Genomic DNA, 19811 nt, shown 5'->3' with positions numbered 1-19811 from the left:
CATCTGAGGAGATGGGTTTCCTTGGCTGGATAATTATGATTTTTAAGTTTTCTGTTTATCTTACTAAAAAAGTCTTATAAATAATCAGCCATGCAAAATTATAAAACTCTTTTGATGTCATTTTTCAGAAAAACCACACATCGCAGTTCTTAACATTTCTTTAACTTGTTGACGTTGATCATCTTTGATGGTCACCTTTCTACAATATGCCATATTCCTTTAACTTTCACATATTAACTTTTCACATACATTAATATGTACAACTACTCAATGTGGCAGTTCTTATTTTCCCCTAAGAGCCATTTCTAAATCAATATTGCATCTTACAATTCATGATATCCCAAAATCAAGCCATAGGGTTCTGAGACAATTATCTGCATTCTGAATATAACAATCTTTTTTTGTAAACACTGAAGATTACTGCATGTTGCCATAACTATATAATCCATTACAGTCGTTGCACTAAAAACATTCTTAAAACACTGACAATTCATCACTCAATGTCCCTACATTAAATAACTCATTAGACATTTCCTTCAAAATTTTGAGTTAGGTATAGCTTTGCTTTTCTTTAAAGAATGTATGTACTTCCTTCTATCTAACAATGAGAACTATATAATTCACCCTATTTTTCCTATTCGCCAGATGGCTATCAGAAAGCTCAAAGCCAAATCTAAAGTTTGTCACAATAACTTAGTGATTCAACTCAATGGCACTAGATTTCTACTTCTATTTCAAAGTTCCAAAATCTTTTGTAAAAATGAGTAAACAATTAAAAAACTAATCTTAGACTAGACAATTCTAACTCACTAACACTAGAGTAACAGTAATACCCTTGGAAGAAATCAAGACGAATATTCTTTGAACCTAAACTGCTTCAAGTTTATATTAACACATTCTCTTTTTCTTGCTTCTGGCGATAACTGTTAGTTTTAGTTGTCAATAATCCCTGTGACCTGAACATGATTGTCTTATCTGAAGACTGCTACTCTCAAGTACAAAGAAAATTCATGTACTTTATGATAGACATTTGCTACTCAAAAGTCTTTTCTGCTTACTTTCAAGTTCAAAGCTGCTGCTTCAAATAGGTGAAGTTGGTCAAAACTGCCTTAATCATAAGTCAAAAGTATAATTATATTTTAAAATGCTGCCTTGTTCATATGAACCATTTTCAACGTAACTTTCACTTCAAAACTACTTCTGAAGTAAGATAGTACACAGAATGTTTAAAATATATTAAAATACTAAATCAACATGATTTAATAATGATAAAGTACAGAGAATATCAATAAGCAAGTGTTTAATATTTTACTATCTACTTTTTACTACTCTTTAGTTGTCACTTGGCATTTAAATGAAGAACTGAGTAGAAATATTTGATAAGCTCTGTAGAATTTATCAGTTAACAAGCTAAATCCACACTCATGTAACTACTAAACTGAAAAAATATCTTACTTATGACAGTTCAAACTGTCTCATGATAATATTTCTAACTATTCGAATATTTCAAAATTACTTCAGTAATTCATTCTGGTTGATATACTTAAAGAAAGCATCTAATCTGAAGTAAAGAGCTGCCATCATCTTAGCCTAAAGGTATATATGTACATCTGAATGAACATACGTGTGTGCATGCACAAACACACAACTTTAGTTAAACAACACTTTGAATTTGCATTAAAAGCTCTTTTCTTTGTCTCTAATTATTAAAAAATAAAGTTTATCAAGATTTTGTTTAATAAGAAATAAAAGAAATGACAACACTAGCACAATATACTGCTCAAAAATGCATCTTTAAATATTGATTTAAAATATATATGGTTTCATGTACCTCATGAGCAGACATACACTGTTTTACATTATTTCTAACATTCAGTAAAGCTTATGCCTCTAAACTGACAAATACAGTTGCCTATGTACCTGGAGAACTGGACTTGCGAACTTTCATAAGTATGAATAAAGCATATCACATAGTAAGAGAAAATTACTTACCTGAAACTTATCCTTTCAGAAGGTACACTGGGAAAATGGATTCTTTGAGCCCCTGTTTCAACTCCAAGTATGAGCTTTCTAGCTTTAAGAGCCATTGACACTGCCCCTAGGGGCAGCACAAGCTTTGGAACTCCCCTAGTGAGTATGTCAGTAGTTTCTTCAGGTGCCTTCCCTCAGTTCTTTTCAAATTCAAAAGATGAGAGGAAAAATAACCCAAGAAAAAAATCCTGTAAAGCAGAAACCTTACTCTTTGAGGGAAGGAAGGTAGCTCATTTGTGAATCCATTCCAGAGCACGCTTTCTGAGAAAAAGAAATACAGGTAAGTAATTTTCCCATCTCCAAAGGTGACTGGTGATTAATGAGTGGATTCACAGAGTGTGGAGAATAAGCTCCAGGGATGTCTGTTTAACACACAACAATCAACTAATGAGGACAAACATAACAATGAATGATACAAGAACCAACACTACTTTTGAAATACCTCAAAACAAAAGGTAAAAAAGTATTAAATACCTCAATGTTAAGCTATACACTAGATTGCAGAAATAAACAATGAGTTTAGAAAGTTGTTCTATAAAGCTCTCAAAAAATTAGTCATCAAGACAGACTTTCAGACATATGTCCAGTAAAAACTATACTGTTATACATTTACTTAATCACTTTATATATTAAAACTTTTTCAAACAGTACAGTTAAACCTCATAACAACCTGTGAGATAAGATTATTAGGCCATTTTATACTAAGGACCTAAACTGGGGACATTCATAATTAAAATCACTGCCAAAGAAAAAAATGTATTTTATAAAGAAAATACTATCTAAGTAGCATCAAGTAAGGTAATTTTTATAAGCAAAATACTATAATCCTTTCATTCTGGATTCTTAGTTATAATGCAAAAGTACTGGCTTTCTCTCAAACTTGCAAGAGATCAAAGACCTAAATATGTGAAATCAGTATGTACAAATATTTGAGAAGACAAATATGAAAGCTTGAATAAGATACATCTCAGGAATTAGCTAACTGACACTCAAACCAATTTAAATATTTAGAAAATAGTAATACCCTCACATCCAAGAGACTAACAGGAGGGAAGAAGCGTATGCATGAATAATCACCTGTTAATATACATAAAACCAGAAATCTGAATAAAGATATAAACTTCATAAATGGTGAAGGAGAATGCCATTTTTAGTAAGTGGCACATATTTATAAAAAAGAAATTATATAAACCTAGACAATTGTAAGTTTATAGATAAAAGTACCAAATTACTGAAGTGACTGTAGAATAAACTTTATTCACATTTTAACAAAGTAATATAACTTATCACTAATATTTACCAAATAAATTTATTGAAATTGATTTGAACTTAAAATCACCATAAAAGGAAAATTTTAAATAGAAGCATAAATCTGCTTTTAAAGAATCAATTTCTGTCAGATCCAGTTTCATTTAGAAACTTCTTAGAAGTTAACTGAGAGTTATGTTAATGAAAGGTGTCAATAATTTGAATTTGGAAATATAAAGTTCAGGGAGATCAAGAAAACACAAATGCTAACAGTCTACATGGAGAAGACCAAAAATGAAACTTAGGAAAATGGAATAAAAATTCTACTAATTAAAAAAACTAAAAAAGGTCCAAACAAAAATTCTCTTTATGAAGCCATCCTATAGGATGTGGAACTTGGTAAGCACACAAATTATGGGGACATTACTTAACCATGGTAAAAGTGAAATACTAAAAGCAAATGTCCTTTCACTTAAGCCACTCTTCCTGATAGTAGCAGGAAAGGTGAAAAGAAGTGTAATCAAATATTACCAGGGGAAACATCATCATATTGGGCTGACTAATTATAAAATAAAAGGTAGGAACTGAAATGCAGGAGATGGGGGCAGGGGGTAGGATTCAAATGAAAAGACAGAGAAGGCACAATAGAATCTAGGTTCCCAACTCTCCCTTTGCTTGTCTCACCCAAAAAGAAAACTTGAGAGTATTTTAATCTTTCTACTTTTTATCTAATATCTCTTTCAAGTCTAAGTAAGAGCTAAACGAGATCTTAAAGATAAACATCTTTAAAGCAAAACACCCTTTCAAGGAAAAAAAAAAAAAGAAGTCGTCTGGTAATGGACATTGGCTAATAAATAAGGCTGACAAGGCAAACCCTTTTAATTATACCCATATGGGTCTCCCAACTGTCTCTATCACCAATTTTCTCACTTTATTTTTCACAGAAGCTGGACATTACATAAAGAGAAATGACCACTAGAAATGAAAAATGTCACCATTACCAGTACTCTACCATATTATTCAATAAAAACAAGAACAAAAAACTCCACTATATATATGAGTAATTTGTCAACCATACCATAATCAATTAAGTGATTTTTCTCCAAAAATCAGCTATTCAGAAATTTGGAATGCGTAAAGAACCTAACTCAATGAAACTTTTAAGATCTCTGAGTACTTGAGGAAATGAATCCTGTCTGTGAAATGATTTAGAGTTCAGTGTTATCGTTACTTTGGTGTGGTAAAATCAATCCTGTACGGCACCTTTGAAAAGAGAAGTATTACCTTTGTGAGAAAAAGCTAGATTTTTGAGATGGATATACAGAACTCATTAATTTAGGAAAGATGACCAATGCCCTTACAGCATGAATTTGAAAATATGAAACTTAATTTCTAAGTAAAGATAGTTTAACCCATAACTAGCCAATGATTCCTATTATTTCAATAGGCATGTAGAACAGAACATGAAGCTTACTTTACAAGAAAGACAGTTACTATTGTAGAAAGGAGCCTATCAATTTTGGAATAGTGTCCACCTAACACTTTCCACCTACTCCCAAACCTCCATCAGATTTCCTAACAAGAATTATTACAGTGCTTTCTATAAGTACAAATAAAGCACTTAATGAGTATTGTTAGTGATAGTGATACTAAAAAAAAAAAAACTTGGAAAAGTTCTATTACTTAACCAGCAAATGTAAACACAAATATGTTTTAGTCTCTACATGATTCCCATAAGCTAACATTATCAACCTTTGGAACCTCTGAGTTCTATCTTGCAATTTAAATTCCAAGATTTTCAAGAAATAAGGAGATCAAACGGCCTAAATTACTTTTTTGAGGATTTAGGTAGAATATACAACAAAATTTTTTTTCTCTCTCAACATTGTACTTAAATATAGTAGTAGACTAGAATTTGTTTGCTTTCTCATCATCAGTGGGATAAAAGAATGAGTCTACATAAAAGAGAAATATTAAAACATTTACTCATGTTTTATATGGATTTATGTTATGGTTGCACATGATGCCAACCTAGAGGGAGAGCCTGGTCGCTGAAGAACAGTATCAGGGGAACAAACTATTTAAATCATAGACTGATTTAAAATGATTCATAAGAGCCTTAAAAACGAAGAAGATATGGGCACATGCTTCAAGAATTTTTAATTTCTAAAACATATGGACATACTTCATTATCAGCACAAATTCATACAACTAAGAAAATGAGTCCTTTTTTCAATAACGATACTCTCTAGTTATATTACTAAACTTCAAAAATCCCAAGAAAAGAACTCTTTTCAAGTATCAACCTACTCTGGTCTAAGTAATATACTTATAACCATAAAAACAAAACAAAACAAAACAAAACAAAACAAACAAACAAAAAAAAAACTTCTGCCAAAGGGAGCAAACAAAATAGCTAATAGAATTTGTTATTAAAGAACCCTGAGAGCCTCTAAGGAGTTTGGCAAAGCAGCACAGGTACCTGCATACCCTGAATCAGGGCTTCCCAACCTAAGCACCACTGACATTCAGGGCAGGATAATTCTTTGATGTGGGGGACTGTCCTGTGCATTGCAGGATATTTATTTAACAGCTTTCCTGGACTCTACTCATTAGAAGCCAATAGCATCCCCACCTCAGCTGTAATGATCAAAAATGTCTCCAGGCATTTTCACATGTCTCCTGAGGGGGTAATCAGACTCAGCTAAGAAATCAGTGCCTCAAACAGAAACACTTTTCTATACCATTAGGGAGACGTTCTCCTGAACTGAAATCTCAAAGCCACTCACAGCATAGCAAGAGGTAAGGGAAGAAACCAGCCTAACCAGGCCCATTAAATGTTGAATCAACTTTAGCAATTAATGGGTAAGACAGGTAAAAGCCAGGGCTCCCTGTATTTCCTATATCTCATGATGGATGTTTTTCTGGCCATTTTAGCACTGTATCTTGAAATTTATGGTCTTGAGCCTCATGTTTTCGCCAAAATCAAAGAAATAACTGAAGAATGAACAAATATTGGCACCCTTAAACCATAAATAAATATATCAAAGAGTATTCCTAAAAGGAATAGGACTCAGAAATATTCTACAACAGTAATGGATAAATGAGAGTAAAATGTATGCAAAGAATTCAAAAAACAAAATTTCCTAAAAGAGGCATCCATAAACGTCTCACTTGATGATCAATTCACTGTGAAGCTGCCATATTCTTTTAATTCACAATAGTAACAACAATCTCTCAGGAGTCCCTACCCTTATGAACCATTACCAACGAAGACCAGAGCGCTGACAGCTAACATGTTGCAATCTCTGGAGGGTAGCTCTAAACTCATGGCAACTATGGGCAAAAATTAAGCACCAAAGGGAAAAAGGAAAGGAAAAAAGACTAATTACAAAAAAGGAAATGTGGAAAAGGACTGGCATAGCACACAGTGCTCTTCTATATTCTACAGAACATTTGTTTTATCCACCAAAAAACTAACTTCAGAGAATCTACCACACAACTCTACCTGGAAATGGGGTTAAAAGAACTTAATTTCCACTAACCTAAGTGTCTAAGCAAGGATGCCCTCACAGTGTGAATCCAATTATACCAGTCGCCTTTGGAAATGTGTCTATAATTCCCTATTACAATCTCATCCTTTTTAAATGACCAAAAGACTTTTTTATTCAGCTTTGAACATCGTTGCTAAAAGTAAAACTATTCAAGGAAAGTGATAAAGAACTGAAAATCAGAGTTTAGAAAGAAAAGATAAACTTTAACCTCAAGTATATAATAACTACCATGATATGTTAAAATCTAGAACTTACCCCAATGGCAGAAATCAGAAGAAACCACAAAGAGATTACTAGGATCCGCTAGATATTTACTGAAGAGTTTTCCGAATTCCTGTTCTTTTGACTCACTCAGAGCTCCAACCAGTACAGGAATAATGGTAAACTCATCCTTATGGCTTAAAGAAAACAGAAAAAAAAAAAAAAAGTCATTTAAGAAGTCTAAGAATAAAAATAGTTTTCCAATGTGTTGGCACTAAAAAGTGGAACATTTATTAATAGTGGAAAGGATAATATACATAATAGTGTTGATCTCTTAAAATCTATAAATTGATGTTTAAAAGACCGTTTAAAAAGATGAGAGGTACAGAATACTAAACATATCTCTTTAAATTACAGAAATGTACAGTATGCTTTATTAGATAAACAAAGCTATTTTACTAAGAGGTATAACGATATCCTCACATATAAGAATAAGCTCATCAGACCATCACCAAGTCAAGTCTTCTCAACTATCCATAAAAGCTACGATCATCCGCCCAATGCTTCCACAATTTTAAAAGAGAATGAAATTCTTCCTTACTTATTTTAACTCTATTCTAATATAAATACCACCATTTCTGGCACTTGTTCTATAAACCTGCTAAGTGACATCTACAAAATTTATCTGGGCTCCCGGAAGATTCACCAACTGCACTTTACACCTATACTAATAAACAGATACAGGACAGTCTGAAGACACACTCAAATTTCACTGGCATCTAGGGTGGACATAGAATTCAAGGAAGTAGATATTAACTTCTAGCAGCAGGAAAAACACCACGCCCATCCACAATGTTTATGGCATATCCACAAGTCCCTTTTTCACTCTACAGATTGAAAGATTTATGGAAAAGGAACAGAGCAGATTAATTACAAATAACTGTGACGGGCTACAGAAACAGATCTTTTAAGTATTTCAATGTAGTGAAATTTTCCTTCCTTCCATATATTCAATATTATTTATATTCTATATGGTCCCAGATTTGGAATTTCAGGAGCATGGATCATATGTTTGTTGGACTTGTTCTGAAAAGGACTTTTTTTTAAAAAAATCACCATTATAATAAAAGCTCTTAAATATGATAATCTGGCACTTAATTGATGTAGGACAAACAGAATTCATTAAAAGGGTCTTTAAAAATACTAAGTTTAAGTATTATTAAAATAAATGTTAGCCCAGCTTCATAAAGCTAAATTCAGGGCACCCAAGCGCCTCCCCCAAAAAGGCCCCCTTACCCTTGTCAATTGCGAAATAAACAGATCATACAGATCTCCAGTCCCTCTGCAATGCAGGGGCTTCTTGGGCAGAATCTGCATCTATGGAGTAAGAAAAAAAGAGGAAGCTGGCAGAGGAAGCTGCCATGGAATATCTCTTTCTCTGACTCTTACCAGTTTGCATAACAACTGCATGAATGAGTAGGGGCTCTTCAGTAACTTAAGAGTGATTATCATTTGGAAGAAACGAATCTGAGCTCTAGTAAAAATTCAAGAGGGTTATGAACTGTTCTTACTTCAAGTACTATGTACATAAATAAATACACTAAGATCACTAAAGAGTCTGTCAGTTGTTACGGCACAGTAGGGAAGCAGGTATATAGAATATAAAAAACAAGAAGCCAGAAGAAAGGGGTTCAAGTACTGCCTCCGTCACATACAAATAAACAGTGAGAGCACAGGTAAGTCACTAACCTAAAAAATCTACTTCCTTATTTATAAAATGATCGTAATTACAATACCTATTTCATAAAACTGCTACAAAGTTGAGGAATACTATGAGAAAAGTACTTTGTCAACATTATGTGGCTCACTTGGAAGAAATAACATGTCATCTCCCCACAAGAGCCACCACACCATTCAATTAACCTGAGTTTGAGCTACCTATACAGAGGTGAGTCTCATGCCACTTAGAAATCTAAGCTTTGTGTCAAGATTCAACCATCCACCCTTTGTCACTTCTCTTTTTAAAAAAATTACCTATTATTCTCTATCCCCACAGAACATGGATTAGAGAAAAGAGCATTTGACTTTGAAATGTAACATTCTTAGGTTTTAGAATACAAGTTGTGAAGCTGGTCTTTCCTGATGAAGGAGTATAAGATCTCACCCTCAAAAAATAATTACAAAATTGGATAAAACTACCACCAAAAAAAAAAAAAAAAGAAGAAGAAGACGTGTTCTAGAAATCAACCAAAGGCCAAAATACAATGAGAAGAGTTGGCTCATGAAAGATAAATGGAACTTCATGGGAAGAATACTGGAAGTCTGGCATCTTACTAGGAACTGCCCCTAGCCCCTCCCCTGTTCCACCAACATTATGGTGCAAGCAAGGTGAGGCTGGCTGTGAAAACCAGCAGCTGCACTGCTGAAGGGGGCTGACTGTGATTTGGAGAAGAGCACAATACACACAATACCCATACACAGCAGGAAACAGACAAACCTGCAGCCATTTTGTAGCCTTAGATTACCGTACCAATTGAGGCAAGCCACAAACCTGAGGACTACCTAGAAATTTAACAGGGAGATTCCAGAAAAGAGAGAGTCACAGAGGGACTTGATAAATTCACATATTCTGAGGACAGAACTGATGCCCTCCACACAACCTGGCTGACTAGGAGGTAACACATGTGTGTCAATACGGCCCTAAGCTCCTCCAAAATACCAAGTAATTGGGAAGGAGAAAGCATGCACAACGGAAAGTGGAGACCCGAAAGAGACCAAGCACAAGACTCACACACCTCTGGCTGACCAGAAACCTGCATGCATGCGCAGGGAGACAAGAGAAGACCCAGCAGAAAGTAAAGAAGGCAAACTTGAAAAAAGCCTGAACTTCAAATGTGTTCCCCAAAACACACATAACCCACAAACAGAGGGTGAAAGCCATACTGGCTTAAGGTGTTTAAGCATAATCTTCCAACAAGGACTAGCTAAGCACTAAGCAATGCAAACACAGGGGCTGAATTCTAGAAAACCAGGATGAAAAACATAAATAAGAATTTTTTAAAAGCTGAGGACACATAAGTAGTCAAACCCTGTGGGAAAGACAGATTGTGCAGATAGAGTCCATGAAAGTTAACTTTAAAAAAATGAATTAACAAAACAACCACAACTACCACTACTACTGCCTGCAGAAAAAATTAATAAAGTCAGAATAAAGTTGCTATTTTACTATGTAAAAAGTCCAGTTTCAAGAAAAAATTGTAAGCCAAAGAAAAAGGAAAGCCAATTTTCAGGAGAGGGAAAATAAAAAAGAGAGAGAGAGAGCCAATAGCAGCTGTATCCAAGTGGGACCAGATATTAAACTTAGCAAAGATTTTAAAAGTTATTATAAATATGTTCAAAGAATCAAAGGAAACTACTATGCTTAAAGAAGTTTCATGTATACATACATATATAATAACAATGACTAAATAAATAGCAAAATCATCAAAGAAATGCAAACAATTAAAAAGAATCACATGGAAATTTTAGAATTGACAAGTATAACAAGTGAAATGAAAAATTCACTAGATGGCCTGAAGAGGAGATTTAATATTACAAAAAGAATCAGTAAAGTTAAACATAAAATAATTATCCAATTTGAAGAAGAGAGAAAAAAAGATTGAAGAAAAATGTACAAAACATTGGAGACTTGTAGACAACATCAAACTTACAAGGATGCACCCAATGGGAGTCCCAGAAAAGGTACAGTAAAAATAGAGAAAAAATAATGGCTGAAAACTTTCCAAATTTTATGAAAACATTAATCTACAGATAAAAAAAAAATCAATAACCCAAAGTAAGATAAGTGAAAAGAGATTCTCAACCTAGATAAACCTTAATGAAACTGATAAAAAACAAAGACAAAGAGAAAAATCTTAAAACCATCAAAAGGAAGATGAGTCATTACTTACAGGATAGCTTTTTCAACAAATGGTACTGGGACAATTGCATATGAAAAAAGTGAACTCAGACCTTTACCTCATACCATACACAAAAATTCACTCAAACTAGATCACAGACACAACCATAAATTAAAATTGTAACACTTCTAGAACAGGGCTCAGCAAACATCTTTTGAAATGGGCCATAAAGTAAATATTTCAGGTTTTCTGGGCCATACACTTCTGTAGCAACTACTCAACTGTCACTGTAAAGAGAAAGCAGCCACAGACAATAAGCAAATGAGTGGGTGTGGCTATATTCCCGTAAAACATTACAATAACAAAAGCTGTGGGACAGCTATGACCTCCAGGCTGTTGTCCTTTGCTGATCCTGTTCAAGAAGAGAAAAAGTTTGTGAACTTGGGTTAGGCAACGATCTTTTAAATATGATACCAAAAGCAGAAGCCATACAAGAAAAAAAAAGATAAACTGAATTCACTTAAAATGTTTGCTCTTCACACATCTAGGGTCAATTAATCTTTGACAAACAAGGCAAGAATATACAATGGAGAAAAGACAGTCTCTTCAGTAAAGTGGTGCTGGAAAACATGGACAGTTACATGTAAATCAATGAAGATAGTACACTCCCTTACACCAGACACAAAAATAAACAGAAAATGGCTGAAAGACTTAAACATAAGACAGGACACCATAAATCTTCTAGAAGAGAACATAAGCAAAACATACTCTGACATAAATTGTAGCAAGGTTTTCCTAGGTCAGTCTCCCAAGGCAATAGAAAGAAAAAATAAACATATGGGACATAATCAAACTTATAAACCTTTGTGCAGCAAAGGAAATCATAAACAAAACAAAAAGACAACTGACGGACTGGGAGAAAATATTTGCAAACAATACAACTGACAAGAGCTTAACTTCCAGAATATAAAAACAGCTTATACAACGCAACAACAACAAAAACCAAACAACCCGGTCAAAAAATGGGCAGAAGACCTAAACAGACATTTCTCCAATGAAGACACACAGCCAGCCAATAGGCACATGAAAAGATACTCAATATCACTAATTATCAGAGAAATACAAATCAAAACTCAGACCAGTCAGAATGGTCAACATTAAAAAGTCCACAAACAATAAATGTTGGAAAGAGTGTGGAGAAGAGAGAACCCTCCTAGACTGCTGGTGGGAATGCAATCTGGTGCACCCATCATGGTAAACAGTATGGAGATTTCCAAAAAACTATAAATAGACTTATCATATGATCCAGCAATCCCACTCCTGGCATATATCAGAGAAAACATAATTTGAAAAGATATACACACCCCAGTGTTCACAGCAGCACTATTTACAATAGCCTAGACATGGAAACAATCCAACTGTCCATCAACAGATGACTGTGTGTGTGCTGTACACACACACACAGAGGAATAGTACTCAGACATAAAAAAGAATGGAATGCCATTTACAGCAACATGGATGGACCTAGATATTATCATACTAAGTGAAGTAAGCCAGAAAGAGAAAGAAAACTACCATATGATATCACTTACATGTGGAATCTAAAAAAATGACACAAATGAACTTATTTATAAAACAGAAACAGACTCAAAAGACATAAAAAACAAACTTACAGTTACCAAAGGGGAAGTTGGGGGAGGAGATAAATTAGGAGTTTGGGATTAGCAGATACAAACCACTAGATATAAAATAAACAAGAAGGTCCTACAGGATAGCACAGGGAATTATAGTCAATATCTTGTAATAACCTATAATGAAAAAGAATGTGTGTGTGTGTATATATATGACTGAATCACTAAGCTGTACAGTAGAAACTAACACAACATTGTAAATCAACTACACTTCCATTTTAAAAAAAGTTCTTCTTCAACAGACACCATTAAAAAAATAAAAGACAAGTCATATACAATGGGAGAAAAATCTTTGCAAATCATATATATGAACAAAGAACTTGTATCCAGAATACACAAAATCTTTTACAATTCAGTAAAAGGATAAATTATCAAATTAAAACTAGGGCAAAATGTATGAATAGGCATTTCACAAAAGAAGATACACAAATGACTAATATGAAAAATTGCTCAACTTCATGAGTCACTGGAGAGATGCAAATTTCACACCATAATGAGGTTACACTACACATCTGTCAGAATGGTTGTAATAAAAAAGAATGACAATAACAGGTACTGGCCAGAATGTGGAAAAACCCTAACACACTGCTCCTGTAATATAAAATGGTGCTGCCACTTTGAAAAATAGTTGGGCAGTTTCTAAGAGTTAAAACATAGACTTATCCTACAACCCAGCAATTTCATTCCCAAGTTATCTATTCAAGAGAAATGAAAACATATGTTCACATGAAGACATGTACAAGAATGTTTATAACATTATTCCTAATAATCAAAAATGGAAATGATCCAAATATCTATCACTTGGTGAATGGCTAAACAAAATTGGCATATTCATATAACTGAATAGCTATTTGGCAATAAAAAGGAATCTATTACTGATACATGCTACAACATGGATGATCTCGAAAACAGTACACTAAATGAAAAAAAGCACAGACATGAAAGACTACGTTTTGTATGATTCTATTTAAATAAAATTTGCAAAAAATACAAATCTATAGATACATAAAGCAAATAAATGGTTACCTGAGGCTGAGAATGGGAGCAAAAGAACTGCTCTCAAATGGACACAAGGTTTCTTTTTCAGGTGATAAAAATGTTGTTTTAAAACTAGACTGCGAGAGTGTCTACACAACTCAATAAATTTACTAAAAATCATTGAGCTGTATTATTAAGTGCATGAATTTTACAGGATATAAATCATACTTCAAACTTTAATAAAACTGTTAAAAAAGAAGAAAATCTATCTTTGCCACTTGCAAACTGTGCTACCTGTAGCAGGGTACTTAAACTATCCTGAGCTTCAACTGTCAGAAAAAAAGAGAATTACTAATACCTACCTTACAAAACTCTTGTGGGCGCTTTAGTGATGCAGAGGAAAGTTTCAGCCCATCTGTTTCTGTTTTATACCCTAACCCATGCTTCAGAAAATTACTATATCCAAGATATGTAACAGACTAAAAAGAATTGAAGTCCCAGAACCAATAATGAAACACTCTCTTCAAAAACAGTATCACTGTATCACCAATGTTCTTAGTGGCACAGAGCACAAAAAGTCTAAATTCCAATGCAAAAATTCTAATATAAAAATATGAATTCTGTAGCTAATATTGTTCTATAGTTAATAATGCTGTATTGTATATTTGAAAGTTGCTAAGAGTAGATCTTAAAAGTCCTCATCACAAGAAAAATAAATGTGAATTCTAATATAAATGTTCTAATTAATAAGAAAACATAATTGGTGATGTGGTAGTGGTATATAAATAACAGAAGCTTTAAAACTGATGAAATTTTAAACTAGAAGAAATACTGTATACAAATAGTTACTTGCTTATTCTGTGGCATTAGTTTGAATAATTTCTCCCCTGAATAACACTGATGAGAATTTTCTTTTCTATGCAAATTCTTCCAATACCCCAACGATTTTAGAAGCCGTCCAGAGCTTCTCAGGTGAGAATTAAACAAATTATAACCAAGCCAGTCCAAAGAAAAATTATCCTTATCCCTGAGGTGCTGAAGCTATTGCCACAATAATATTAGTACATAATTTACTCTCCTCTCCTCTTTTTAGATAGAAAATATTTACAGAAAAAAAAAAGAGGACAAAACATGTGTAGATAAATATAAAAAAATCTTTACTCTGATAAAAATGAAATGCATCCCAATCTTCCCAAATGTCTTATGCTACCTCTTGCTCAACCATTTCAATGGTTTTAGAAACTAAAATTGTTCCATTACAACTAACAAAGAACTTTTACTTATTATTACCAAAATATTCCATGTTCTATAATTCTAAAAAATGCTCTCTTCCTGAAGTATAGGTAATACTCAGAAGGAATCAATGTTCATGGAAAAGGGAAACTCAAATATATCAAGAAAGACAATGTTTACTCTAAAATCTCAATAAATGACAACAAAAAAGACAAGACATATGCAGGAATACTCAAATAACCGGGAGTATAAAAGTCACACAATAAGAACACATTTGAAAATAGTACTGCTCTTGTGGCTGTCACGTAAGCTGAACAGGGCAGAAAATTTCAATTTTCTTTTTATCTCCGCAGACAAGCCATTCCAATCTGTTAAAGAATAACTACACAAGAACATACCTTACTTTTCTGTGACCATTTCTAGTATCTGAAGACCTGGACTGAAGTCACGATCAGAAAGAAAAGGAAAATTTTAAGGTCTAGTACAAACCTAAGCTGTAACAAAGGTTAAGATGGCATTTAAAGCAAGTCCAAAAGTCAGAAAGTTCGAATGGCAACATGGTACCCTGGAATTTGGAAAACAGAATGGGAATTTTGCAAGAGAGTTAACACAGAAGATCTGTTGCTGCAATCTTTAGAATGGCCTGCTTGTAAGACTGGCCCTTGGTCTACACCTAGGAACTTGGCTTTTGCCTACATTCCTTATGTTGATTAACGTTGTTTTACCCTCTTGGGACACTGTACCAGCTTATCTAGACTATTTATAAATTATGTGATTATGGTAAACACCTGCTTTCCTTCCCGGAGTCTGGAATTTCAGTAGCTGTGACTAGTCACACAGGCAGAAAGTGCCTACATCACTTGCCCCCAGTAAAAATGCTGGCTTTTGAATCTTAAAGCAGGATTCCCTGGCTAAACACTGTACATGTGTTAACAGTGCTGGAGGATCCACATTCTATTCAACACAGCCCTATGGGAGGGAGAATGTTGGAAGCATGCACTTGGATTCTGCCAGATTCTGCCTGACACGTCTTTTTTCCCTTGCCAGTCCTGCTGTGCATCATATCTTTTCTACTAAACCACAGTCATGAATACAACTGTTGAGTCCTTCTAATGAGTTTGCAAACATTAGGCTGCTTGTAGAACCTTTGAAACAGGCGTTAAAGGCCTGGTGACATAAAGGTATCATAATTGCAGAGTTTTAGAGAGCCCTATAAGGAAGAATTTCATCTTTTCCTCTTAATCAGATCCACCTTCAACAACAGGGACATGCACATTTATATTTTATGCAGAATATTCTGACTGTGAGAAAGAATAAATGAAAAAGATCTAGAAAACATCAACTAGAGCCAAAGCACTGAGAAAGAGGAAGAAGAAAGGTCAAAGGAAGAAGGTAAACCAGCTGTCAATGACAACTAAAATTACACTTAAGTCATTATAAATCTTTGCTGTTTGTTCAGTTAAGTGAATCTAATGAGATTATCAAAATTAATTTTTAAAGTTATACCTTTCTAAATTTGTATGCTAGCAGGAATACTGATAAGAAAGGTTTTACAAAGGCAAGTACATTTCAGGAATTAGAGAGACATACTAAATAAACTTTATTAAAGAAAACTCAACCATTTGAAGCAAAACAGTCCTATGATAAATTGACCACATTTGCTCTCAGAATTATAAAGAAATTCCAATTTTTGATAGAAACAAGTTGACATTTCCATGCCCTATGTCTCCTAAAATTACACCTAGCTTACATCTAAAATTTACAGCTTTACCCTCTCTGATAATGGCATACTATTGTCAAAAATTTGCACTGTCTTAAAATTACCTACTCTCCCACAAAGAAACATTTACCAAGTTCTATTTACTCTAACTTTTGAACGTCTCCTATAATCTGCTCAGTTTAGCACCCTATGCACCACTACCTTAGTTCAAAGCCCCCACGATTTCTAAACTATTTCTATCAATCTCTTTCAACTCTAACCCATCCTTCACAGTACCATCATGCCATTAAGTGCAATATTCTTACAGTCAAACTGTAATCATCTCCTCCGTTTGCTGAGGACCTTTCAGTAGCTCCATACCAATCATGGAATAAAATACAAATTCATACAATGACATTCAATGCCCTCCTTAATCTGGTCCCACCCTACTGTTCCAACTTTCTAATCCTGGCCCTCTGACTATGCATCTACAAGGTCACCAATTTGAATGTCTCCAGTCCCAGGTTGATATCATACACGTGTGAAAAGCTGGATGAGGTAAAAGACAACAGGAAGTGGCAGAACCAATATCCAACGAAAAGGATTCATATATGTCAAAAAGCTTTTTATAACTAGGCAGGCCAAACCAAAAACACCTACAGATAGGCCTCAGTTACTATCCCGGCCTTTTGCAACTCCCACAAGCTAAGTCAAACAGTCTTCTGCTCTTAATTTAAGTCCCGGTCTTTCTTACTCCTATACTTTGTATTTACAGCACTACCTTTCCCACAGAAAAAAATTCTGCCCTTTCTGTGGAAATTACAGCCATCTTCATTCAGGGTCTACTCAAATACTATCTTCTCCATAAAGCTTTCTCTGTGTTCCCCTAATTCAGCTACTGTCTACAACCTCTTTTTCTGCTCCCATAAACTCAACTGCACTTACTGAACAAAATTATATTAATTTTATATAGTTCTTATATCTCTCCTACTAGGCTATATGCTCAGGAAACACACAACCTTTGCTTATTTTTGTATTACTCATCATTCCTTGCACAATTAGGCAACTCTACTAACATTTGAAAAACTCAAATTAATCAAATTTTTAAATTCTGAGAGTAAATGTCACCTTAAAAACAATAAATTTTTACATCAATTACCTAGTAAAACAGTGTGACTCCAACTAAAGACATTCTGGAAAAAGCAAAACTATGGAAGGAGTACAAAGATGGGTGGTTGCCAGGACCTAGGGGAGGGAGAAAATAACAGGTGGAACACAGAGGACTTCAGGGCAGTGAAACGCCTCCAAATGATCCCATACTGGTGGATGCATGTCATCATACACTTGTCAAGCCCACAGAACATCCAACAGCAAGAGTGACCCTCATGTAAACTGCAGGCTGTAGTTAATACTAATGTCTTAGTATTGGTCCATTTATTGTAGTAAGTGTAGACACGAACTTAGAATATTAGTAATAGAGAAAGTTCTGTGTGTTGGGGAGAGGGAGTACATGGAACTCTCTGTACTTTCTGTTCAATTTTCCCATAAACCCAAAACTGCTCTAAGAAATAATATCTATTAATTCAAAACAAAAGATAACAACAACAACAAAAAAAACAATAAAGAGAAATAAGCTATCAAGCCATAAAAAGACATGGAAGAATCATGAAAATATATTATTGACTTAAAGAAGACAATCTGAAAAGGTTACATACTGCACAATTCCAACTATATGATATTTCACAAAGTATATAACTATAAAGACATAAAAAGATCAGTAGTTACCAAGGGCTGGATGGAGGTGGAGTGAGGGGAGAAGATGATTAGGCAGAGCACAAGGCAGTGAAACTATTCCGTATGGTACTTTAATGGTAGATACATGACATGAGAAACCCATAAACTATATAACACAAAGAGTAAACCCTAATTAAACTCTGAACTTTAGTTAATAATAATGTATCAATATTGGTTCAACTGTAACAAATGTATTATACTAATAAAGATGTCACAAACAGGAAAAACTGTTTAGTTAATAGTATTTAATAAAATACAGGGCATCTGATAGTGGTGTTCTCACACAGGGAACTCAAAAATATAATCAATATGAATAAATATAAGAATAAGAATATAAGAGGGTAATAGTTCAGTGGCAGAGCTGCATACTTAGCATACATGAGGTCCTGCATTCATGCATGCTAAAAAAAAAGAATTACAAGAGTTAGGTTAAATGATCTGGATAAATGATATAAAATCAAGGTTATTTAATATATAATGGTCTAAGTACTAAGAGTTATCAAATCTTAACCACGATGAATTTCTAAGATTGGCTAGAACCTAAATGAGAAGATGGAACAGATTTGAATATACTGTACTGTGCTTTCAAGGTGTCCCTATTCCAAAATATTAGCAGTAACAAAAAGTATTATACGGCTAAAAAGATAATAATGACATTTTTACAGTGAAGATGAACATTTTTACAGGGCCATATTTCTCAAACACTTCGAAAATTACTAAAGCATTCTATTTACTCTGCACATTTTTCCTGAACAAAAAGCATTGAAAATGGGGCAAAGCAATTGTTCCATATCTTGACTGTGGTGGATACTTACAACTCTGCATTTATCAATACTTATAGCATAGGATTCTATGCCATGAAGAGCACATTTTACAGTATGTAAATTACCCCCAAAATCAATTAAAATTTTAAACTGCAAGCAAAGAGTAAATGGAGATGATATAGAGAAAGAAATAAGGGGCAGGGGAGAAGGGTTATATAACTGAACAGAGTAAAACACAAAGAAAAGGAAGAGGTGAAATCCAATGCTGTTAATTTTAAGAGTAAATCGTTTTTTCAAGATTGACAATTTCTATATATCCTAACTTAACTCTCAAATGCAATTATATGCAACAGTAAAAATCATGAATTCTGACAAAGATAAAGTATGGAAAAAGATCAGAATAAAGTACTTAAGATATAATCTTGTATATGTATTTTTTAATTTACACAAATAAACATGTGTATGTATAAATCACATATATACATAGACATATGCACACATACATGTTAGCAGATGCATAATTTTTACTTTCAATAAACACTGGTTGAGGGGAAGCAGAGAAGCTTTCATTGTTCACTCTGTACTTCTCAATACTGTTTATGTTTGTAAACCATGTACATCCATTGTTTTTCTTTTTCTGGCTGTGGAGGCATGGCAGGACCCAGGTGGCCCACTGGGTGAGTGGTGGTGTCCGGGCCCACCTCACCTCCTCAGCCAAG

At 34.0% G+C, this 19811-nt stretch overlaps 1 protein-coding gene across 6 annotated transcripts in view; it reads right to left on the bottom strand.

Annotated features, from left to right (window-relative positions):
- Positions 1–19811, bottom strand: part of MEMO1 (mediator of cell motility 1) — a 105385-nt gene that overhangs the window by 12409 nt on the left and 73165 nt on the right. For 4 of the 6 annotated variants that reach the window (XM_072937953.1, XM_072937948.1, XM_072937947.1 and 1 more), the window contains one exon: positions 7089–7231. The exons of the other annotated variants lie outside the window; for them this stretch is intronic. In XM_072937953.1, the coding sequence (XP_072794054.1) occupies positions 7089–7231 (143 nt within the window). The remainder of the gene's footprint in view (positions 1–7088; positions 7232–19811) is intronic. 6 annotated transcript variants of the gene reach the window in all.

This window comes from Vicugna pacos, chromosome 15, assembly GCF_048564905.1.
Source record: "Vicugna pacos chromosome 15, VicPac4, whole genome shotgun sequence".
Classification (NCBI taxonomy): domain Eukaryota; kingdom Metazoa; phylum Chordata; class Mammalia; order Artiodactyla; family Camelidae; genus Vicugna; species Vicugna pacos.
Note: the sequence above shows the minus strand (reverse complement) of the source record. Positions and strands in the feature narration are given on the sequence as shown.